Source organism: Penicillium verrucosum (genome assembly GCF_028828655.1).
Source record: "Penicillium verrucosum strain IBT 35672 chromosome Unknown utg000001l_segment0_segment0, whole genome shotgun sequence".
Taxonomy (NCBI): domain Eukaryota; kingdom Fungi; phylum Ascomycota; class Eurotiomycetes; order Eurotiales; family Aspergillaceae; genus Penicillium; species Penicillium verrucosum.
The window spans coordinates 2,880,052-2,904,353 of NW_026643210.1; the positions used below are offsets into that span (position 1 = coordinate 2,880,052).

A 24,302-nucleotide genomic window follows, 5' to 3' on the forward strand; every position below is an offset into this window, starting at 1 on the left:
AAAGTCACTCAGTCATAGTTCCCACCGACTTGGCTAGCGAAAGCAGTAGAGACGCTACGGGCATCATCGTCGTCGTGGGGGTTCTGGCCCGGCGCACCGCGAGTCACGCGAATGCTAGCAGAGCTGCCTCCGAAGATGCTGCCATTGTCCGGAACGCCGGCCCTGTAAGGCTCGCGTCCGCCAGACTCGACGTAGCGCTTCAATCGGTCAGACTGGCTGAGACTGGGCTGCTTGCTCATATCATTAATGCTCAGACCAGTGAGGCTGACACCGCCCTGATCAACGCTGCGTCCGTCAGTGACGCTGCAGGTGACATCAGACTCAGTAGCAGCGACTGACTCGCCAGCCACACTGGGTGCTCCCTTGGGTCGGCCACCATTTGCTCGACGACCGCCAGAGATCGCAGGCCAGGACTCGCCGAAATTCTGGAACATAGGGGGATAGCCAGACGGAAGGCCAACACCACCAAGTGCCGAGCCGTGGACAGAAGACACATCATCGGGGATATAGCCCACCACAGACCCAGAGTCATGATACTCATTGCGGTGACCGCCGTTGCGACCATTCACTGCATTGTTGGGAGCATTACCTGTCTGGCTGAAAGACATCTGGAAGCGCTGCGGGCCTCTGTATGCTTGCTTGGGCCGGCTGAATTGAATCAAGGACTCCTGAAGGTTGGACAAGGGCCCCTCAACGAGACAGTGGCGTTCTTTGAAGTGCTGCAAAAGGCAGTTCCACAATGGGTGCTTAGACAAGACCTTGGGGTTTCCTAGGATGACCAGACCAAATCGAGCACGAGTAAGGGCCACGTTGAGACGACGAGGATCGCTCAGGAAACCAATGCCTTGGTGATCATTGGAACGAACACAAGAAAGGATAATGTAATCCTTCTCTCTGCCTTGGAATGCATCGACTGACGCAACCTCGATCTCCTTGTAATGTTCCTTCTTGAAGGTGCCATTTGCCTGCATAGAGCTGACAATGTAGCTCCGCTGTCCCTCGTATGGAGTGATGATACCGATATCTTTAGGCTGGACACCTGCCTTAAAGAAGCGTGTGACGATCTTCTCGACGTTGGTCGCTTCAGTACGGTTAAGATACGAGGTGCCCGACGCCGAGATTTCTTCATTGCCCAGGTTTGACCAAAACATCATGGGATCATCAATGATGGGCCAAGGGAAGTCAACATCGCGACGGACACGATCAGCAATGGTGATACCATTCTGCAGCGAGCCTTCGTAGAACATGTTGGACGGGAATTCCGAAAGGCATGGGTGCATACGATACTGGACATTCAAGCGAATAGGAGAGCAGCCCAAGATGACGAGACGCTCGAACAGAGACTGGTTCAAACCGGCCTTGGCGGCCTTCTTGTTCATGATCACGGGGCCAAGTTGCTGGTGATCACCAACCAGCACAACTTGCTTGCAGCCCAGAACCAGGGGGATCATACACTCGGGCTCAGCAGATTGGGTCGATTCGTCAATTAGGACAGTGCGGAACTTGCCCTTTGAAAGACGAGGATCACCTGCACCAACACAAGTACAGCAGATCACATCCGCGTTGGTCAAGATTTCACGTTCAGCAGAGCGAGTAAGTTGCTTCAGGCGCTTTTCATCTTGGCTGGACAATTCCCCAAGTTCGGCTTTGAGCTGGTTGAGTTTCACTAACTCAATGTTGCTATCGTTCATACGAACCTGCTCGTGGAGCGAAAGGAAACCGACAGCAGATTCCACGTCCTCGCGAGATTTAGCAGTAACTCGCACGGTCTTGAGACCCGTTCGATGGATACGTTCGCAGAGCTGGTCAACGGCAACGTTGGAAGGAGCGCAGACAAGAACCTGGCCTCCATTGATCTTGGCAAGATGGTAGATGATGGTGGCCGAGGTAACGGTCTTACCAGTTCCGGGAGGACCTTGAATCAAACTGAGAGGTCGCTGGAGCACACTTTTAACTGCGTTGATTTGACTGCCATTCAGATCTGGCAGACCCGGAACACTGAATTTTTTCGGAATCTGGGTCTTCATGGGAGCTGCAGCAACCTCATGACCAAGGAGGCGATGGAAGATGTAGCCTGAGACACTCTGCTCATCCACTGCAAATGTCTTCATGGCACATTGCATGCGGTCGAAGGAAGTCGATTTCCAAACATAGTCGGCCATAAAATTGTGTGTGCATTCAGTGGGAACGGACTTGTGGTCGCCCTTGGCGCGTAGCTCGATAGTGACCTCGTCAGATTGATTGTTCGGGATTTTGATGACATAGCCCACACCCTCCCATTTGGGGCGTAATTCACCATTGTACTTGATGCGCATCTCGTCACCCACAGCCAATTTGACATCTCCCAGTTCAAGCTTGGGCAGAACAAAGCTTGCGAGGTGCTTGTTGTTGAGACCGAGATCCCAGCGCACGATGAGTCCATCTTGGGATTGGGATTCCTTCAACTTGCGGTCGTAATCGGCCTCGATCTTGACAAGTGGACCGAAAATGTTCTGATATTGGAAAGCATCATCATAGCGAAGCAGAACTGGCGCAGGCTCATCATCCACTGCTGTGGCCTTCTCTAGGTCTTCCAGGGTTGCCTGAGAGTTGTCTTTCCACATCTCCTCCAATTTCGCAATTAGTTGAGGACTGAGGTGGCGGGCTCGGAGTTGTTCTTGGTCAGTAGGTGCTCCCACGAGCCAGGGGAGGAAAGAACGATCCTCAATGAGAGGCTGCCAGCGTGAGGTGTCCCAATTCATGTCCTTGGAGGAAGGCATAGAGGCACATGGCTGCCGACAAAGCAAGACAACAACGGTATCGGATTTTGCGGGGATGAAGCCAAGCAAAAAGACATTCTTGGTGCCACAGTTGTAGCATTCCAGAATAGTATCACCCAAAGAAGAGCCTGGGTGGAGCTGAACTTCCTTGTGACGAGCGCGGACAAGGTGATTGACTATATGAGAGGAAGAGGTATTGCCACGTGCACTGCAGAACCATTTGTTGCACGAGAGACATTTGACGACGCTGCTCGGGTTGTGAATGCCACAGTACCTATAATATAATCAGTAAATGTCCATCCACAAAGAAGATATTAAAACTGACGCGCATGCATGAGCAGGGAGCTCTATTTCCTCCTCTCCATTCCCTTGGGACTTCTGGTGTCCGTTTGTGGGTGCCCCAACTATGCTTTCCATGTCGTCATCTTCAAAGGTATCAGAGCCTTCATCTTCGTCATCATGTCGGCGTGGACGCGCGCGGCCGAGTGCAATCTCATTAATTTCAACTCCCGCCGAGGGGTCTTCCGGTTGGTAGCTCATTATGGGTACCGATATGGAACGTTGATAGGGATGACTGGAGCTGATCAAAATTCAAAGCAAAAAGCAAAGCAAAAAGCAGTTGAAATTAGAAATGAACCTCGCAGTCATAAACAATTTAAAGAGCGTAAAGAGAAATCCGGTGGTCCTATGGGGGTGTTTGAGGTTGAAATCTCCAGGATGTGCCTGAGGGGCAAACGAATGGAGATCTATATCGAGATGTGGGATTAGCGGTACGTTCTTGACAAGAACAGATTAGCACATACAACCAGTCCAGCTCTCTGTGTCAGAGGACTGACAAAAGAGAGTCGATGAGTTTGTCTCGAAGGATGAGCAAAAAGCGTTCTCCGCAACTGCCCAGATTCTTTATCGGTGCGATCCCACTACGGCTACGTAGACGAACCAAAAACGCAGCCCCGGAGTTAAGAGAAAAAAAAAGTTGCCCGCTCATTCTTTACTCAAGCCACTTCTACTTCAATCTCAAAAATGCTGGTAAGTGAAGGATAAATTTGACACATTTAACATTTTACTAATGATCGGTAGCGTCGCCAAACCCGCGAGCGTCGCGATTATCTCTATCGGAGAGCTTTGCTCCTCCGTGATGCTTCCATTGCGGAAAAAAGATCGCAACTCAAGGCTTCATTGGCTTCTGGAAAGCCTCTAGATCCTACAATCGCAAATGATAAAACGCTTCGGGAAGATTTCAAATATGACGAAACAAAAGACAAGGAAGACGCTGAGATGGACATCGATGATGAATACGTTTTAACCTCCGGCATTATTGACCCCCGTCCTCTGGTTACCACCTCTCGCTCACCCTCCGCTCGCCTCGGCGCATTTGCGAAAGAAATCCGCCTTCTCCTTCCCACCTCCATTCGCCTCAACCGTGGAACTCTCGTTCTTGGAGATCTCGTCTCCAGCGCAACCTCCGCGGCTCTGACCGACATGATTCTCCTCCACGAGCACCGTGGTACCCCAACCGCACTCACCATTTCACACCTTCCCCATGGCCCGACCGCCAGCTTCTCTCTTCACAATGTTGTCCTTCGTCAAGATATTCCGAATGCCGCCCGCGGTACCGTATCGGAAAGCTACCCCCACTTGGTCTTCGAGGGATTCAAGACGAAGTTGGGTGCCCGCGTTGTTCAGATTCTGAAGCACCTTTTCCCCCCGCGCGAGACCGGAAAGGTCGGCAACCGTGTTGTGAGCTTTGTGAACAAGGATGACAACATCGAAGTGCGCCACCATGTTTTCGTCAAGACTGGGTACCGGGATGTGGAGCTGGCTGAAGTTGGACCTCGCATGACGATGCGACTTTTCGAGATCCGCGGAGGTACATTGGAGAAGGGCTCGACCGGCGACATCGAATGGGCTCTTACCCAATACACGAGAACCAGCAAAAAGAAGGAATACCTGTGATTCTTTACGTACTCGCATAACTACATTGGCTGTGGCGTGGATGGTTAAGGCAGAACCACATCTCGTCACGTTGGTCGACTGGCGTATCTGGCGTTAGAGGGCAATTAGAATGGGTTCTTTTGTCATGTTCAAGTTAGTTTGTGATTTAAATGGCAGGAAGAATGTCTAATCAAAATATATTAAAGACATGTACAGCAGCTTTTTGGGGCCATCATGACTCAATTTCCTGGCGGCTATACTTGCATGTTATAGTTTATGAAAGGACACAATCCATAATTGAAGCCTTGGGATGATCTAGATTAATTGGAGGAGATCTTCCCAGCCTTGCTAAATATGTAGATGAGATAAAATGATACATATCTCTACAGGTCCAACGAACAAAAATATCTGTATAACCCATCCTGTGGTCTATGCTTTTAGCAGCTTCCCCCAGTGGATTGATAGAATTATCGCTTTCTCTAGAGTAATACTTATAGTACCTCTATTTACTATATAAACCTCTATAAAAACAAGTACCTCTTACAAAAAAGTAAAGCTTTATGAAAATTGAGGTTAAAATTGGTGAGAATTGTGAGAATTCAGCCGCCTGAATCATGTATAGCTTAGGTGGTAATTTGAAACCTAAAAGACCTAGCGAAAAATGCATAATTATGAAGCTACAATAAACTGGCATGTTTGTATTGTTTGGTTCATAATGGGCCCTTGTCATAGGGTTGGGTTGGGTTGGGCTATAGGCGTTGTGGGCTATGCTGAGGTCTACCCTCTATACTATCTTTATCTATTTCTATGCCTCCTTGATAGGGTTGAAATTAGGTAAAAAGGTAGGCCATTCTATCACAATAACCCTAAGCTCCTCGAAGAAATCAAGAGTCTCTTTAGTAGTATGCCTAGGTCTCGGAGTATTATCATATAACAATCGGATCTTACTCCCCTTGAAGAAGCCTTCTATCATAATACGTATAATATAAGATTCACTATATGGGTATAGCGACTTCTAAAGTGAATTGAATCTGAATTGAATCTGAATTGAATCTGAATTGAATCTGAATTGAATCTGAATTGAATCTAAAGTGAATCTAAACAAAATCTAAATAAAATCTAAATAAAATCTAAATAAAATCTAAATAAAATCTAAATAAAATCTAAATAAAATCTAAATAAAATCTAAATAAAATCTAAATAAAATCTAAATAAAATCTAAATAAAATCTGAAATGAATGTACATTGAATCTGAATTTGAATGGAATTGCTTTATTATATTAAAGAGAGTCCCCTCAACGATCCTGGTTGTTTCACCTTCAGCTGAGGGATTAATAGTAGGGCCATATTTATTGGGTTTACTATTCTACGGCTATACCACTACATATGTATTCAACTCCCCGAGCCTTACATCTACGATACCGTCTCTATATAGTTGCGGAAATATCCAACCCTCAACTTTTGGTTCTATAAGAGCTATTACAGCCATATAAAGCGATATGGCGATTCCCTTGATGAGAATGGATGGCGCTGCACTGGCGAGTACCTCCAGCTGAGGATCGTTCAGCAGCGCAAGATCAAGGATGCACACCCCCAAGAGTTTTTCGAAAATGCTAAGATCTCGCAGAAATGGTTAGAACCACAACCACTGCTAGCACCCTTACACCCTTATCACCGGTCATCAGAAAGAAGGGACAGATGAAACGATGATGTCTAGTGACACCCTCAACGCAACTTTACGAAGTCCACAAAGATGCCATGACCAGGCCACAGGAGCGATCTTACATAACAACGGGCGAGGAAATTACCAATACCCCCTCATGCAACTTTTGGCTATCTTATTTCTGGATTTCCCTCGTGAGTCACAGAAGCTGACTTGGTGTCCCGTGCAAGCCCTGCATATCATTTTGGCAGCGGGAAAGTCGGTTTTCCTGGGAACCATCATCCGAGCTAGGTGTCATGGATGAGGTTGTTGAGTGTTCTGATATATCTGCAAAGAAGCAGACTGAATCAGAGAATGGAGAGGCACAAAGTCGAAAGAGCGGAAAGAAAAGGGTCCATTTTCTCTCGACCCTCAGAACTCTCTGGACATTCATGCTATTGTGGAAGTCAACCCCGATTATCCCCGGTCTAAGGGTGGCTATAATTCGTTCCTACGTCAGATGGGCTGGGAGATGATGTTCTGGATTGCGCATTGCCAGGACGAAAGCCTTATGAAGAATCGGTGAGCCAGAATGTCGCGGTATCTAATAATTGAATACTAATCAAAAATACAGATGGATCACGATGGTCGAATGTGCAGATGAGGTTTACGTGGACGTCGAAGTGCATAGTGCAATGTGAGGTTGATGGAAGAGTTGAGAAAGTTAAGCTACAGAAGCTAAGATAGAGAATAAGAAATCTGACAATTTCCCTAGTCTCAAGCCTCTAATACTATCGCATTTCCCACCTCTTCTTCTAACCTTCCGTCAGAGATTTTAGAATCTCTTCGACTTGCCTTAATTAAGAATTTGTAGACTAATGATATGTTAGGCAGCGAATTTATTAACAAAGTGCAAAATGTTGTAAAAGAATGTAGGTAAACTGCGAGGTGACTTTGTCCATTTTCGAAAACGGACAAAACCCATTTCATGGCCTTGGATTTTCCTTTGGCCGTCCCTCGATATGGTAAAACCCTACGTCACTTTGGCAAGTACGTTGGCTACTCCCTCAGAACGATAAATTTTTCATTTTCCTCCCCTCGATCTTATCCCAACCTCCTTAACCGACATATACACTTTATTCCAACGTATATTATTCAAGGTGGACGAACCCTCCATTCCTGAAGTACTACTTGAACGCTTTAGTCAGAGCTATGATCATATGAAAAACATACACGCAGCTCTACGGAAGATGGAAGGTGCTTCAATTACCGATGAGACCATGGAGCATCTAAGTATCTCAGTCTCCAAAATGGAGATGGAGACCCTGCCTCCATCTCCTTATTTTGCCCCTAGTAAGAAACGGATGCCAGATCCTACTCAAGAGAAAGTGGACGACGAGCCGTTTGCAGGCAAGCAATGGCTTGGCGGACCTCCGGACTCCAGGTGCCCACCATACTTTTACCTGATGATTGCCTTTTTATACTATCAGACAAAAAACAAAAATGAAATGGCTCAACCGATACTTACCTGAAGACCAAGAGGATGGAAAAAGCCCCGAGAAGAGCGAGGAAGAAACGAGCGAGGAAAACATGCGTCAGGGAGAAAATGACGGAAAAGAGCCCAATGGCAAACAAGAGGGCAATGAAAGTCCTGATGGGAGCGAAGAACATATGTCTCAGGAAGATATACGCGAGGAAGAAAATGATGAAAAGGAGCTCAACGGCAAACAGGAGGGCCATAAAAGTCCTGAGTGGAGCGAGGAACATATGTGCGAGCACGAGGAGACAAGTGAGTGGGATAGTAATGAGGAAAGTGACAAGGAGAGTGAAGAGCATCTAGAACGGCGACGCAAACGACGGGAAGAGCTGTGCAGACTAAACGAAGAGAGGTGGAGGAAGATTTATGAGGCTGAAGAGGCCCGGATGGTATACGAATGGAATGTCTACCAGTTAGTAACACCACACAGAACGAAATAATATCGTCTACTAACCGTCTTATATAGTTATCCAGGGTACTACTGGTTCAAACCCCTGGAGAATCATCACGATTTTAGGATTATACGCACAGGCCGCAGGAATAATCCCTTCCAATGCCATCAATGGGCTATGGCGTTGATCGACATGTCTGATGAGAATCGACCATCTATCACAGAGCTGGTAGTGCTCGCCAATCGAATGTTGAAAGCAATGAATTTGCAGAAAAGACGTCTCAGCACATCGCAGAATGACAACAACCAGTTGCACCATCTTTTCCCGGTTAGTATTCCCTTTGATAATACGGTATTTTAATACTAATCAGAACCAGACAACAATTGTCACATTTGATAAGTACAATCGTGCGCGTGTGCTATCTGGGTACTACGATGGTGGATTGAAAGTTCATTTCACAGAGTCGTTGGATTTTGATCCGTGCACAAGATATGTATTCCAGGGGTCAATTGACGAACGGGAATGGGTTAGTGATCACGAGTATGGGGATATGATGAGGCGTCTGGCTGCTTGGACATGGCCTATAGCACAGATGAACACCGCTCAGACTTTCACACTGCCCATTATATCTGGGGGCATGGGAAGTAGGGACCACGAGCTATAACAGGCCACGAGCGTGATACGGTGAATATTATTGTTGCTACAACGATATGTGGTAGAATTGCTTCATACGGTTATGTTTATGGTTGTTTCCCACTCCTCGTGGCGACAACTATAGCTGTGATACTTCGGTTCGACGGACAATACTGTCAAATCTCATAGTTCAGAACTTACAGTGTATCATTCCCACTTCATGGGATTTAGAATGAACATTCGATAAAATGGTAATTGATAATTGATCGGGATCCCTTCTTGAAAGCTCATAGGGTGGGCCACAGAGATTAAACTACTACTGGAATTCCCATGCAGTGGCGCCCTGGTCCTCAAATATATAGCTGATCACTCCTTTACGCAGCGGTATAGGCGCCAGCTGCCAAACCCCTATTTCCCGGTAAATGTTCATGCCTCAATGCCTAACCTTGGCCTGGCGGCCTGAATTAAGACCGGCAGAAGAATTAAACCCTGAATTTACGGGCGACTATAGGAATCACCCGTCACATAACTCTCTCATTGGTTTATATTGCCCGACAGTAATTTAGACCACTCCCACTTTATAGTTAGTAGTAATATTGGACCCAGATGATGCCTTATAATGCCTAAATACCTAGATTATCAGGTCAATGATATTAATGCCTTAGAAATATACGTACCAAATGTTGACGCTATTCAAAACTCTTGTGATACCTATACATAGAAACGTCACCGTCAAACGTGATCTGTGTGGTTTATGTTTTTTTGCCGCCTTCATATATATATGGAAAAGACATATAAAAAGATATATAAAGAGACATCTATAAGACAACTAGAAAGACAACTAGAAAGACAACTAGAAAGACAACTAGAAAGACCCTAAGAAGAACATCTGAAAAAGAAAATCTAGTACCAAGGGAGCAAAAATCACTGATGGCACAGGAGTCTAACCCAATTAGGTATGGGCTACCTTGGCGGTCATTTTCAGTCTAAGTGTTATTTATTATGGTATCGCCATAGTAAAAAACACAGCCCCTGAATCATCCCAGCCACATAGTATGTACTTCCATGATCTGCCCTATGATCTATTCCATACTCGGCCCCATATTAATTCCCCATAATAATGCGTGTTAGCCCTAGAAAGATACGATAATTCACTACAACTTATTTTTCTAAAGGGGCTATTAGAGTTGCAGCTTTAGATCAGTGAAATCAAGAATCAAGGAGAAACTACCCAGATATATGCACAGTATACCAAGTCAGAAAGAATGGTTAATGGATATCGAGCTTGACACATGGTATAGTATCCTGGAATACTCGTTTACTTCCTCGCATTGCTGTACAATGCCACTAAAGTTTGCTTAAATTAGGAAGTGTTTCTAAAAGCATAAGAGCAAACCGCGTACATATCCTTCGTATGTGCTGACATAAATCTTCGAATTTGCATTCGGCATAAAATCTGCGATAAAATTGATCCATCCACATCCACTGGGGAATCCACTCGTGAGTGCAGGTGTTAGCCACCTAGAGGGATTCCCGTCATCCTTGGGTACTTACTATCTACTTATCCATTTCCTGCTCTTCGTTCCCATCAGCTTCAGGTCCATCCTAGTCCCCATTTTCGTCCCCATCTTTAGCTCGGTGATTTGCCATCTTGTCCTCCACACCATCCTGGACACCGTCCTCGACACCACGCTCCTCGGTACCATCGGAGGCGATGCGGCCAGTTGATTCCTCACAACTTGTACTCTGGGGTTCTCTGAGGAACGCACCAAGGATAGTCGTCTTTTCCTCAAGATAGAACCAACCCTCGTGAACAGGCAAGCTGTTTCCGTCCACGTCTCTCTTTGGGTGTGGCATCTTTCCGTTTGCCCTTTCGTCCCATTCCTTGCCAGTCTGGTCCTTGAAGAACTGCTTGAACTTTTCCACGGCAACCTCAAGCTTACATCTTGGTCCCGCCAGAAGTTCGACATTGGACGTGCCAACGCGGCTGAATTTGGCGTAGGTTGAGTAGGTATGCGGTTCGGAAATAGTCTGGAAGAGCTAGGTAGTTGTCAATAACCTTTTTCTAAAAGGAATTCATGGAATATCTCAATATCGCTTACAGTCAATTGGTACTTTTCTCTGCTGGTGACCGGTGGTTTCGATGGGCGGAACAAGGTGATGCTGTAAACCACGTTTGTCTTTCGGTCCTGGTACACCTGACGCACGGCTGTGATGGGTAAGTATTGCACCTGAATATGCCACGTGAAATGAGGATCATGCTTACGCTTTTTTTTGCCCTTTGGGGCGAGGAAAGGATCAACTGTAGAGGACATGACATGTCAGCACCGTCTGCATTGTAACAATAAAATGGAGCCCCGGAAAACTGATACCTATCCGACGCTTTGGAATATTCCCTTTTGTCTCCTTTGCCACCTTTGAGGACGTCGGTATGACCTTCTTCTTCTGAACTTCCTTCCTCTCGGGCTTCATCAGATTGTTCAGAAGATATGGTCCCTCGGGCTTTGGCCGGCGGTTGTTTGACAGCAGCGAGTCTTCAAGCCAATCGTATGAGACGATCTTGACAGCGCTGAGCTTCTTGGCATTTTCCACTGTATTTTGTTGATTAGTTTCGAGGTCTTTGAAGCATTCAATGGCAATCAATATACCTGGAACCGCATTGCTTTTGAATGCTTCCTTTGTGGCAATGAGATGAGTGGTTCGTGAGTTCACGTCTCTCGAGAATTGCCCTCCATTTGCCCGAATCCACTGTGGGATCTTTTCACCGACGCCGTCTTCGAACTTGCCTACCATAGAGGCATGAACTTTTTGGAACGGCTTCCCCATCCTGGATCCACGCTGTTGTCTGAGAGTTAGGTAAATGAGTGTAGTGATTCGCTTTATTTCAACTGCCAGCGGGAATTCCCCAAGAATGACTTAAGTGATGAAATGTGTTATGCTGCCAGAAGAGAAGACTGAGATACTGCGAGGATTAGTTTTGCGGCCAGAAGTTCCGATTTTCTGGCTGTAGAAATATTTCAGAAATGAAGTGTGTATATTGCTGGAAGACAGGTAATGAATGAGAGGATTAGTTCGATGACGCTAACGCTCGTTTGGCCTCCGTTGTCGATTGAGATGTCGTTCGGAAAAGGACAGAAGAGCGTCAGAAGAGAAATACATATATTGCTAGGGGACAGCACTTCGAGGCAATACTGATATACTACTCACAGCTGCAAACTTAGTCTGCTTTTGCAACGTTGGTATGGAATGTACCGAGTCTGACGATTTCTAGAGGGTGCAAGTGATGAGAAAGTAGGAAATAATGGGATTTCGGAAGCTTAATATTGAGATCTACTTCAAGGAAGGATGAAACCTCATGCCTTGGTATATCAAGTAAAGCCGTTATCAAACAAGTGAAAGTAAGGTGAATGTAGAAGAAACCCGGAATAATTTTGATTGCTATGTATATTCCCCATGAGTATCGAATATGAAATCCCGAGATAGAATGAGAAAAGAAGTCATCCTGAGTAGTGTAAATGCACGTCCCTAGCCTGTTTGTTCATTGCCGAATGCTTTTGGCAGACTTCACAAAGGCTCGAATTTTCTCCAAGTCCTGAGCACCATTTGTTTCTACGCCTGAGCTGACATCTAATCCGACGACTTTTTGGCCAGACTCGCCCAGTTTTTTCACCGTGTCGACCACGTTGTCCGGGTTTAATCCTCCAGCCAGGATTACCCTCAATCCCTCATCACTATCGAGGACCTTCTTGACACCGCTCTCCTCCAGAAGCTCTCCAGAGCCTCCGGCCCCAGAGTCCAGCAATGGAAGAGTGTGGTATGCTCTGCGAGAAATGCCAATGTCACCAGGGGCGAATTTGCGAATGACAGGAACTGGAATCAAACCAGACCACTCCAATGGCTCGGATCCATGCAGTTGCACAACATCGAGACCCAGCTTTTGTTGTTGAGAAATGACATATGATAGCGGCTGGTTCATGAATACGCCCACGAGCAAAGCACGGGAAGGGTGACGCAAGATATTAGTAGAGTGATCGAACCATTCCAATGATGTAGCGTTTGTCGACTGCTGCAATGTACCAGCCGGACGAGGGGTTGACTTGACCACCCGGGAAATGCCGAGGGCCACATCATCTGGGACAAGTCGTGAGCGGCCCTGAACCATGATGATGCCAATCAAATCTGCGCCAGCTTGAATAGCAGCCAGAGCTCCTTCTTCGGTCCGAGTTCCACAAATCTTCACCAATGGAGAACCTGATGATGCACCCGCAGAGTCTTCATTAGAAACGCCGAGGAGCTGTGCCACAAAGGCAGAGGTATCAGGTGCCCTCATGAGCGCCTCTCCAACAAGAATGGCCTTAACACCTTCTTTCTTATAAGCTTCCACATCTTGGGGCCCCAAGATTCCACTAAGGGCACACACAATTGTGCTCTCGGGGACTTGATCCATTAGGCGACTAGTAGTTCCGAGATCGACCTCGAAGCTCGTCAGGTCTCGGTTGTTGACACCGATGACTTCAGAACCCAGGTCAACTGCAATCTTCATCTCTTCGGGTGTGTTGACTTCGACCAGAGGCTCCATGCCGAGACTGCGCGAGTAATGATACAGTCTAGTCAACAACTCAATGTCCAGCATCTTCACAATCAATAGAACTGTGTCAGCTCCAGCCAAACGTGCCTCCAGGATTTGATACTCATCAAAGACGAACTCCTTTCGGAGGACAGCGGGTCGGTTGGTGAGTCCCTCCAGACTCTGACGAACAGCCCGTAGGTCATCTATGGTGCCCTTGAACCACTCCGGCTCTGTGAGGACAGAAATGACGCTAGCGCCAACTTTGGCGTACTCCCGTGCTTGAGCAGGAGCACACACGTCGGCCGAGATGATGCCCTTTGAGGGAGATGCACGCTTGATCTCCGCCATGAGTGACAGAGGATATTCTGATTGTCTCAGGCGCTCAGGGAATGACAATTGAGGAGGCGCAATGTTCAGATCATATGCGGCTTGAAGAGCCTCTGGTCGCAGAGCCGAAATCTTCTTCTGCTCGTCAACCGCATTTTTGCGATGGGCGTAGATCTTGTCCAAAATGGACAGCTTCTTTGCCGGTGCGGCTGCTGCTGCTCCCTGCTTGTTATCCCAGGTCCCAGCAGTGAGCTCCAAGAAGTTTCTGAACATCTTGCGCCCGTATTGCGTCAAAATACTCTCAGGGTGGAACTGAACACCCTCCACTGCGAACTCCTTGTGTCTAACACCCATAATGATGTTCTTCCCACTGCCGTCCCCCAGCTGGACCCGCGAGGTCACTTCCAAGCAATCTGGGATAGTCGAGTGTGTTCCGGCCAGCGAATGGTACCGGGTAACCTCCAGTGAGGTTGGCAATCCTTGGTATACACCCTTGGAGTCATGCTTCAACTCTGATGTCTTTCCGTGCAGAATTTCGCCAGTCACATCCACCTTACCACCAAACGAGGTGATCATACATTGCTGGCCCATACACACACCAAATATCGGAATCTTTCCGCTGAAATATTGGATTGCGGCGTTACTGACTCCTGCATCGGTCTCGGGGTGGCCGGGGCCAGGACTGATAACTAGTTGAGTAGGCTTCTTTGCGACCAAGTCCTCAACAGTGACTTCGTCGTTACGGTAGACTGTGACGGTAGCACCTTCAAGCACGAGGTACTGGTAGACGTTCCAGGTAAATGAGTCGTAATTGTCGATCAAAATCACGTTGGATGCGCTGGCCAGTTTGGCTGCTTTCGTGGCATGGTGGGGGGAGTGGTCGACAAGGTCCGCCATGACCGAGGATTGTCGTAGGATATCGGGGGGTTGAGATAATCTAATGATCGTTCTGCTTATAAGCTTGAATCTCGCACACTTTAAACCAAATCAGATGTTTGCGAATTACCCAAGTTGGACGGGGGTGAGTCAATAGAATGTCGAGGTTTACAAGTTTCCTCTCACCGCCTGGCAATAAGATCAGATAGGGCACTTGATTGTTGACCCAGTCGCGGTGAATAATATTCTTTTGAAGCTCCCTCTCAATTCAAGAGCTCCCCACGCTCGCCATCTACCTTTTCTTTCTTCTCCCGTCGCCTTCCTGGTGTCGCCTCCTTCCGCTCTTCCTTTCTATCCTATAATGATCTAATTGCCCAACATGGCTCCCGTTCCGGAGACCTATTTCCCGTCCCTGGACAAGTGCTTCTCCGGGGACGTTCAACTCTTGTATGTTCACGCTAATCACTTGTCTTCATGGAAGGCAATATGCTGATATAATGCAGGTCCTGGAGAAGAGCTTTTCTTTACGCCATTGATCCCGAAAGTCATGCTGACGACGGAGGCAATATCGATGTCTTCTTTTCACACTCCGAATCTATTCGCCTACTCTCTGACGGCCTAAAACCGTTCCCATCCCCTTCCGCAAAATCAAAATCCGAATTCGAATCCAAAACCGCCGCAATCCATGTCGAGACCAATGGCCAAAGCTCGTTTGACCTGAAGGAGATCAAGGCCGACGCGGTATGGTTAAGCAAGCAAGCCGGAATCGACGAAATTGCCGCTCTTCGCATCGCTGTATTGGAATGGCAGAACCGTCCGGCAACGCGCCTCACACTCGGCTTTTCCAACGAGGAAGCGACCAGTCTACAGACCGCGGCTGGGACCGAGAATCTTCGAGGCTCTCTAGCCGGTCCCAACTTCGCCAACCTATTGAACCAAACAGCTAGAAGCGACGGCGTTCAGTCATTCGAAAAGGAGGAGAAGAGACGTCTGCGACTCCGCGAAGTGTATCTTTCCGAGGCAAGCCATGTGGTGAAGACACTCCGCAAGCTGCTTGCTCTGTCCCTGCACGATGGCATCTCAGCCGACTCGACCGCCCCCGCCAGTCATGATCGCAAACTTGCTTTGCGCAAAATAGGATCCACAATTTTCCAAGACAAGTCGACAGGTGATGGATTGGACCGATTTCTTCAAGAATGTATCACCTCGATACGCAGTCGGTTAACGAGCTTGGAAGGAGACGGTGGCTGGCTCAGTGCTGCAGAAAGCAGCGAGGAACTGGAGAACATCTGGAGAACAAGTCTCGTGGAGGAGATTGTTCATATCGTGCAACTCATGTTCCACCAGCTTCAAGCCTCAGTGGAATTTCCAACTGCAGACCTCCTATTGTCCTGGCTCCAGCTCATGGCTGATTATAGCTTCTTTGAGACAATTCAAGTGGTAAGTGGCCAGTCGCCTATTTCGAGATATTGGAATGCTGACGTTTTCTCATAGCCTTGTCAGCAACCTGTAGAAGTGTTGTTGCCCCTTCAAGCTTTCGCGTCACTTACCACATTGGCGTTTTTAAAACCCTCACTCGCCATCTCCTCCATTCAGAATGAGACAGACATGCGATCATCGCCACAGCCTTACTTCTTGTGCAAAGAGAAAATCTCTCAAATCAACGAGATCTTTCTTACTGCATGCGGCGATTTGAACACCGTGAATCCGGCAGCTTTTTCATGGGGTTTGATCTTGTATACCATTCAGGAGCTGGCAGAAGACGAGAGAACCGCTAGAGAGCATGATCTGAGCCGTGATTCCGCCGCCTCCTACAACGAACAGACACATAATGCAGGGTTATCTCGAGCATCCGAACAGTCACCATATGAAATATTGCTTGACTGCGCCAGGACTCCGCAAAGCACGGCTGAAGATGCTATTCCCATCCTTACATCCGATGTTCTAAGAGAATCGGCATTTAACACCATCATAGCCTTGGCTAGTAAGACTGGGTCAATGTCAGCCGTTGATGATGGCCTGACAACCCGATGGGTTCGGTTGTCACTTCTTGACCTCATCCGAGTTGCTATTGTGTTCTTGGATTACTCCCCGGAAATCGTGGGGTCAGTCCTGGCTGTCTTAAGCGATGATGACAATGAGCTGTCAAGAGACTCGAATTCTCTAGGGCCTGTCACCGATCCTAAGTCTGTATTTGCCAAGGATCAGAATCTGATGGAGGGCGTCTTTCGCGTTGCACGGTCCCGTTTCCCTTATGAAACTGCACCATTTCTACAGCTCTGTCGTGCTCTTGTCAGCGGGCACTCTTTGAATGAAGAAGGCCTACCGGCTATTCTCGAGGAGATCGAGAACATGGAATCCTTTACACAGATTGTCTCGCCAGCTTTCCAGGGGTATGCCACCATTCGAGAGGACGAGAATGCCAATTTCGTCTCCCTACTCCAGCCCCTCCCAATGTTTGAAACGCCACCCCAGAACCGTCTTGTCGAGAGAGAACCAAGCAATGCTATAATTGTCAGCGGTTCTTCCGAAATCCCACGGCTGACCGTTGGTCAAGTCATCTCCGATTCAAGACCCGCGGTCATCATGTGGGAACATCGATACTCCTGCTTAAGCTTTCTAGGAAGCTGGCTTGAAGAATGGTGCGAGACCGGCGTCTACTCGCCTGGGTGGACTGACGACACTGCCACGGAAATCATTGCTCTCTTGACAGACTTGATAGCCCAGTCTAAGACACAAAGTTCTGGCGATGCAAGCGGCAAGAGGATCCTAGAGATGGCTAGTGATGGATTGTCTAAACAGGGTGACATCATTTCTGTGATCTTCGATATCTTTGAACGAAATTTGCAGACTATCGGCACCCGAGGAGATTTAGGCAAGTCTTTGGATGCAACCATGGCATGCCTTCGCTTTATCAAGGCACTTCTAAAGATTCTGCCCAATCGAGTATGGCCTTTCCTTGGTCGCAGCAGTCTCATTGGGTCCGACGGCAAGGGTGGTGTCATGACGGCAATTGTTTCAGCCATGGAAATTCCTTCTGGCGAGTATCCGTTCCTCCTGAGCTGTGTTGACCTCGTGGACGCTGTCATCGACGATGCGGTATCTCGAGCAGTATTGCGAAAGAGCCCGGGCAGCGTGACAAGCAAATCATCCATTGCGTCTGATTGGAGTGCAGGTATTCCATCCCACGTCATGAGAACTATTATGTTGAACTTCACACGCACAATGCTGGAGATTTTCAACAGCTGTGGAAATTGGAGGTTCAATCTACCAGAACAGCGGTTAAAGATCAACTCGATGCTTGCCAATTCGTTTGAACGTGTTCTGTACTATGCCTTCGGAATCAATGATAGCCCGAAACTCGAAACCAAAGTTACCGGCGTCTTCTCTACATCGGCAGCGTACATTTTGGATATGCTGCGTCCTCGGTCAATCGCTGACCTGCCCTTCAATCCAATTCTTCGGTTGATCGCCGAGGGTCTCCAGACACCACCAACACTCCACCTCAGATATCTCACCCTCTTCGAGAACCAGGTCAAATCTACACTACGGCTCTGCATCAAACTTGTGCAGGCAGCCCAACTAGCAGAACAACCTGGCTCGCTTCTGGAGGAACAATTGTTCAAGGCCAGCCCAGTCCTAGTCAAACTCTACGCGCTCCACGATTCCTACAGGTTGCCGGTTGTGTCGCTTCTCGAGATTTTGATCTCCAGTGCCGCTTCAAACCCAGATAATGAACCCCCTTCCCTTGTTGGCCACCTTGGGGCAGAGTCGGCCTGTCTGTTCCTTGATGTACTCTCACAGCTCGACAAGCCAATGTGTGATGGGCCCCTACTTCTTGCAGTATGGCAACTACTATCGACATTTGTTAGCAAGCGCCAGCAGTGGCTTGCAGTTTTCATTCTCACAGGATCATCCCCTCGTCAGACTCTGAAGAAGGAACCCACCTCTGACGGTCTCAGGATGAGGAGTGTGCCTTTCCTGAAAATGGCACTTGAGAAATTGTCTCACATTGATCAACAAGAGCCGCAAGTGGCGTTGGCGTTGCTCGAGTTTGTCTCTCGTGCCCAAGAAAATTGGCCATGGGCCACTTCCCATCTGAGCAAGCATCCTCAGTTCTTCACCAGCATAATCAACCACGTCTCCAAGTTGAAGATTTCTTCTCTACCAGTGATGGGGCAAATCTATGCCACGCGGATTGCAGCCGTTGTCGCGGATCTGTCCGCGGTCTACCTACACTCTGCAAAGGAGGTGGGTGACCGAAGCTTCATAAAGACCTTGATTCCATTGGTGTCCTGGTATGCCAAGGATGCAGTTGAGGTCTCAGCTTACAATTCCTCATTGCATGCCAACTTGAAGAAGAACTTCGAGATGCGGTACTCGGGCTGCAAGATCGTTGACTTCAAAAGGACACCGCTTGAGGTTCGTAGTCTAGGACGTGATTACTACTACGACTTGAGTATGGGAGACAAGCTGTTGTCTTACGACTTTGCCTGGGCTGGCACCAAGAACCGTGGCTTTGCCGAGGAGTTTGAGCGCGCCAACATCAATCTGTCTCTTGTCGAGGCGCAGGTGGTAAGTTTTCTTCGTGTTCATCGCAAATGAGTTTATTTTCTAACCTGAAATAGAGCCTTCTCCATAGCTGGAAGTTCTTCGCTATCGAACACTGTGCCGATTTCATGCCTGATACCGAGGTCCGAAAGTCAATGGCACTGGTCGCTCAAAGTTGTTTGAAGGCCAATATTAGCAGTGGCCCTCCCGAAGCCATCTTCGAGCGGATTCAACAAGCACGCGTTGATTTCGCCCAGGCACTTCTCCAGCGGCTTGTCGAGGTACAAGCTCGAGGCGCTGAAGTCTTCCAGTTGCTGGAGATTACCTGGAAGGCACTGCGCTCCCGGCATCTAACATACGAAGAGGCTTTGGTCAATGATGATACCGATTACTTCCGGTCCCTCCTGAACGTGCTGTTCCTTTCCCTTCAGTTCCACCTGGATAGCCCCTCTCGGAGTGCCCCCGAAGCTATCAACAAAAGGGCCGAGGTTTCTTCGGATCTAACTGTCATCGTGGAAGTGGTGAAAACAATAGTGGCCCAGGGCTTCAAATCCCTCACCACTTATCTCCATGACGCGCCGGAGAAATGCGCTCCGAAAGATTTCGCCATTATCATCGCTATTCTGCAGACATGCTTGCAAGTGAAGAACGCTGATCGCCTCTACGAGCATATCGTGTACCATATTGAGGAACATGACACCGCTCGTCATGCGACGACGCTCTTCTCGTGGGCCGACCAATTAGCCGTGGCTGGCGACCCTGTGTACGCCGAGCTCAGCGTCTCAATCCTGGTCAAGATGTCAACCCTGCCCATGCTCGCAGAACACCTTGCTGTTGAGGCTGTCTTGATGAAACTGTCCACCTGCCGTCTTACCAATATTCTCTGCCAAAAGAAGTCCTTCGGGCCCTTTGATCCTGTTTCCCGACTATACGCCATCTGGACTGGAGGATTCCTTCCTCTGTGTCTGAACATGCTCTACAGTGTCATGCGGACCGCGCCCGAGGTGGCGGCATTCCTCAACCAATTCGAATCCCGTCTGACACGCGCGGCAGAAGCATTCTCCAGCCATACCGCAGTTTCCTCCGTTCCGACATCCAAGTGGATCAGCCTCAGTATGGTCTCCGAGGCCTACTCGCTCGCATTGATCTCATTCATCCTAGACCGGTTCCGTGAGGCGGGTGCCAGTGCCGGAGTTGACGCACAGGCTATCCAAGATCTCAAATGGGATCGGGTGCAAGTCAAGGAAGATATTGACGAGCTGCTCGGTCGTCGCGCTGCTCTGCGTTTACGCATTGTGGCGGCCAATGAGAAGGAGGTGGAGTGGTCCCGACAAAAACCTGTCAACCCAAATTCCGGGGCCGAGAACCGACTGGAGGAGAAGGTTGTTAGTGAGATGAAGGCAACCGTTACGTGTTTGGGTGGGGAGGATTCATGAATATGCTCTTAATAGCCTTTGCTATTTGTCTTTTCCCTTTTTTTTTCATGTATTCTGGGTTGGCCGGGGTGTAGTAAATGAATTATTTTATGCATGGAGCTCAAGTTTCAAAACAATTGTATTATTTCCAGTCCTTTATTCTTTTGGATCGTTAATTTTAGGATATGATCTAGTTTATTACATCCAATATCCCATACCCCAGCCATTCATGGAGGGAGAACTTAACTTGTTAATAGCCTTTATGTCTCAGCTCCGCCAACTTGTTCAATGACTGAGCTATTACCCCGTACAGTGTGAACATCCGAGGCTCGGGCTAGTCGGGTTCCCCGCAAACCCTACATTTACTATGCAGACATATAACCGACAATGCGGGGAGATGCATTGTGAACTATGCAGGAAACAGAGGAATTGTGCAGAACTGGTCCATAGATCTATTCTTTACTTATATGAAGCCCTCGCCATCCTATCCCCTCAAGTCCATTTTTCCTCCTCGCACAATACCATCGAAGCATCACCTGTTATATCCCCAACATGCCATATAAATCTCGCTGGACAATCGACATCCCAGACATCCATCTAGCCTCTCTTCTCCTCAAATCCCCCACAGCCCCTCTCTCCAAAACCCACAAGAACTACCTCGAAGCAGCCCGCCCAGAAACCCACTACCTCACCACCCATGATCTCCGCCTCTGGAGCCAGCGGTTCGCCGCAGGTCTCCGCAAATCCGGACTCCAACCCGGCGACCGCGTCCTCCTCTTCTCAGGCAACGACCTCTTCTTCCCCGTAATATTCCTAGGCGTGATAATGGCCGGCGGAATCTTCACCGGCGCAAACCCAACCTACGTATCCCGCGAACTAGCCTACCAACTCCACGACAGCGGCGCCACATACCTCCTCTGCGCGCAAAGCAGTCTAGAAACCGGCCTCGAAGCAGCCAAACAAGCCAACCTCCCCACAAGCCGCGTCTTCGCCTACGACAGCTCCATCTACGACGGCGTCCCAGCCCCGCAAGACAGCTGCGCGTACTGGAGCGACCTCGTCGCTTCAGAAGAAGAAGGCACCGCCTTCGTCTGGGACGAGCTGGATACACCAACCCTCTCGTCGCGCACTCTGGCACTCAATTACTCAAGCGGGACAACGGGTCGTCCCAAGGGCGTCGAGATCTCGCACAAGAACTACGTCGCCAATATGCTCCAATACTGTCACACGGCTAGTCTGCATCCGGATTACAAGGGTCGTCTGCAGCGCTCGCGATGGTTGTGTTTCTTGCCTATGTACCATGCGATGGCGCAGAATATCTTCATTGCTGCTGCGCTTTACCGTGCCACGCCCGTGTATCTCATGGCGAGGTTTGAGTTTGTCAAGATGTTGGAGTATACGCAGAAATTCCGGATTACGGATTTTATTCTCGTGCCGCCGGTTGTTGTTGCGTTGGCCAAGCATCCTGCTGTTAAGATGTATGATTTGAGTAGTGTTGAGTTGATTGGGAGTGGTGCTGCGCCGTTGGGGAGGGAGGTTTGTGAGGAGGTTGAGAGGTTGTGGCCTCCTGGGAAGATTAATATTAAACAGGGATGGGGGATGACTGAGTGAGTTTCTTTTTCTTTTCTTTTTTTTTTTTTTTTTGCTGAATCCATGTTGATGGACTAAACTCATCTTCTATACTTCTTATAGGGCGACTTGTTCGGTTACAGGATGGGTTCCTACTGAAATTAGTACTTCTGCATCAGTCGGTGAGCTCAATGCCAATTGTGAGGCGAAGATTATGCTTGATGGATCCGAGGTGACCGAACGGAATTGTCGTGGCGAGTTATGGGTTCGAGCTCCGAATGTGATGAAGGGCTACTGGCATAACGAGAAGGCCACGAAAGAGACCAAAACGGCGGATGGTTGGCTTCTGACGGGGGATATTGCATTTGTGGACGATCATGACAAGATCCATGTGGTGGATCGAATGAAGGTATTTTTTTATTCTTATTCTTATATTTAATTCTTCAAAAGAGAAGAAAAGAAAACTAAAGAGAAAAACAGGAATTAATCAAAGTCAAAGGCAATCAGGTGGCGCCCGCTGAGTTGGAGGCTCTTTTACTTGAACATCCGGCGATCTCAGATGTCGCAGTGATCGGAGTTGTCATGTAAGTTTTGTTTTTTTTTTTTTTTTTTTTTTTTCCTTTTCTTTTCTTTTTTTTTATAAAATTATGCATTCGCCTATTTTTGGATTTTCTTCTAAAAAACCAAATTAGCAATAACAATGAGCATCCTCGCGCATATGTGGTGCTTAGATCTGGCCAATTCGCCACTGCCAACGAGATCGCGCATTACTTGGACAACAAGGTCTCCGCGTTCAAGCGGATTACCGGCGGAGTTGTATTCCTCGATGCGATCCCAAAGAATCCATCCGGCAAGATCCTTCGCATGAAATTGCGTGAACAGGCCAAAGAGGAGCTGAAGAGTGTCACTGCCAAACTCTAGATTGGAGTTTATATTTTATATTACTTTTTTTTTTTTCTTATATATTTATAGGGATAACTCCAGTAAATAGATACAAATATATCATCCCATATCATCTTATTATTCGTGCTGTTTCTCTGATGGCGATCATTCGATCCACTTTAAGCATAAGATGAGAGAGTCATGAGACCAAAGGGGTAAAAAGTAGATAATTAACTATACACACTCAGTCCCCTGTACAGTCAAATCCCGTTAAAATGTACTCCACTTCTTTTGTAAATCCCAATCACTTTGGAACATCTCCATTAATACTCCGTACTCCTTAACTATTTTACTTATATTATCAGATTCATATTAAACGAATTAACATTGGCTATTTAGGTCTAAGGTCTACCGCCCACGTGTTTTATTAAATTCCATTGACTCACCTCTCTGTCTTCCGCCCTTTTCTGCTGGTTTTAAAACTTCCAGGGCTAACATAAGATTATATAATACAAGGCAGATTAGCCCCAAAGTACCAACCCTCACTTCTTTACTCCGTACAACCCCCCGTTAATTCCCGTTAATTCGTAAGGATTTACTCGACGATCCTTACATTTTAGCGGGGTTGGACTGTATTTGCATGGTTTAGTGTAGCCCACTATAATAGCCGAGTCGGGCACGCTGCATTGTGATTCGATGTATGAAATGACTTAGCGCGGGGGACCCATGCAGGCGCCAGCTGAAAGTCAAAGACGATCTCGATGAGACGTATGTACATACAGAGAGGACGGAGTACGGAGTACATTTGTCATGATCGACCGCACATGGCTTGTTTTCTCCGGGCTTTAAATCACTCTCGAGGGATTTGTTAAACTTTAGAACATTCCATGAGAATCGCACTTATTCGAATATGAACAAAGAAAATGTTCAAGGGTGGCGTGTAAAAGGTAAGCTGAGTGGAGACCAAGGCTGGCTGGCCTTATATTATCCACTTTTTTCTTTTCTATGGAGTATACTGGTCAAGACTACGGACTACGGAGATGAGGCAAAGACATTCTTTTTTTTTTTTAAATCTTTCTGTCTTGTATTTTTGTATGTTCTTTGGCTTTTCGATCTATCAATGTCTGATTTGCCACTTTAGAAATCCTGGTTGTCGGGTTCGGTATTCTTCTTTTTTTTAAACCTTTTTTTTTTTTTTTTTTTCTCACATGTAC

At 47.6% G+C, this 24,302-nt stretch overlaps 8 protein-coding genes across 8 annotated transcripts; 5 read left to right on the forward strand and 3 right to left on the reverse strand.

Annotated features, from left to right (window-relative positions):
• Positions 1-8: 8 nt before the first annotated feature.
• Positions 9-3,299, reverse strand: N7516_001061 (putative regulator of nonsense transcripts; the record flags this gene model as incomplete). Its single annotated transcript, XM_057213783.1, has 2 exons — positions 9-3,033; positions 3,085-3,299. 2 exons carry the CDS (start codon positions 3,297-3,299, stop codon positions 9-11), a joined length of 3,240 nt encoding a protein of 1,079 aa, XP_057075666.1.
• A 483-nt stretch (positions 3,300-3,782) lies between these two features.
• N7516_001062 (snoRNA-binding rRNA-processing protein IMP4) lies at positions 3,783-4,715 on the forward strand (the record flags this gene model as incomplete). Its single annotated transcript, XM_057213784.1, has 2 exons — positions 3,783-3,788; positions 3,840-4,715. The coding sequence occupies 2 exons, from the start codon at positions 3,783-3,785 to the stop codon at positions 4,713-4,715; spliced, it is 882 nt and encodes a 293-aa protein (XP_057075667.1).
• A 1,938-nt stretch (positions 4,716-6,653) lies between these two features.
• On the forward strand, positions 6,654-7,037 carry N7516_001063 (uncharacterized protein; the record flags this gene model as incomplete). Its single annotated transcript, XM_057213785.1, has 3 exons — positions 6,654-6,749; positions 6,773-6,918; positions 6,971-7,037. The coding sequence occupies 3 exons, from the start codon at positions 6,654-6,656 to the stop codon at positions 7,035-7,037; spliced, it is 309 nt and encodes a 102-aa protein (XP_057075668.1).
• An 802-nt stretch (positions 7,038-7,839) lies between these two features.
• N7516_001064 (uncharacterized protein) lies at positions 7,840-8,929 on the forward strand (the record flags this gene model as incomplete). Its single annotated transcript, XM_057213786.1, has 3 exons — positions 7,840-8,285; positions 8,340-8,592; positions 8,642-8,929. 3 exons carry the CDS (start codon positions 7,840-7,842, stop codon positions 8,927-8,929), a joined length of 987 nt encoding a protein of 328 aa, XP_057075669.1.
• Positions 8,930-10,503: 1,574 nt separating this feature from the next.
• N7516_001065 (BRCT domain protein) lies at positions 10,504-11,724 on the reverse strand (the record flags this gene model as incomplete). The annotated part of the gene is made up of 4 exons (XM_057213787.1): positions 10,504-10,938; positions 11,001-11,200; positions 11,271-11,489; positions 11,547-11,724. The coding sequence occupies 4 exons, from the start codon at positions 11,722-11,724 to the stop codon at positions 10,504-10,506; spliced, it is 1,032 nt and encodes a 343-aa protein (XP_057075670.1).
• Positions 11,725-12,436: 712 nt separating this feature from the next.
• Positions 12,437-14,692, reverse strand: N7516_001066 (bifunctional anthranilate synthase/indole-3-glycerol-phosphate synthase; the record flags this gene model as incomplete). The annotated part of the gene is made up of 1 exon (XM_057213788.1): positions 12,437-14,692. One exon carries the CDS (start codon positions 14,690-14,692, stop codon positions 12,437-12,439), a length of 2,256 nt encoding a protein of 751 aa, XP_057075671.1.
• A 358-nt stretch (positions 14,693-15,050) lies between these two features.
• On the forward strand, positions 15,051-20,658 carry N7516_001067 (nucleoporin; the record flags this gene model as incomplete). The annotated part of the gene is made up of 4 exons (XM_057213789.1): positions 15,051-15,118; positions 15,175-16,111; positions 16,166-19,246; positions 19,300-20,658. The coding sequence occupies 4 exons, from the start codon at positions 15,051-15,053 to the stop codon at positions 20,656-20,658; spliced, it is 5,445 nt and encodes a 1,814-aa protein (XP_057075672.1).
• Positions 20,659-21,189: 531 nt separating this feature from the next.
• Positions 21,190-23,127, forward strand: N7516_001068 (acyl--CoA ligase; the record flags this gene model as incomplete). Its single annotated transcript, XM_057213790.1, has 4 exons — positions 21,190-22,244; positions 22,330-22,615; positions 22,687-22,790; positions 22,899-23,127. The coding sequence occupies 4 exons, from the start codon at positions 21,190-21,192 to the stop codon at positions 23,125-23,127; spliced, it is 1,674 nt and encodes a 557-aa protein (XP_057075673.1).
• Positions 23,128-24,302: the final 1,175 nt, after the last annotated feature.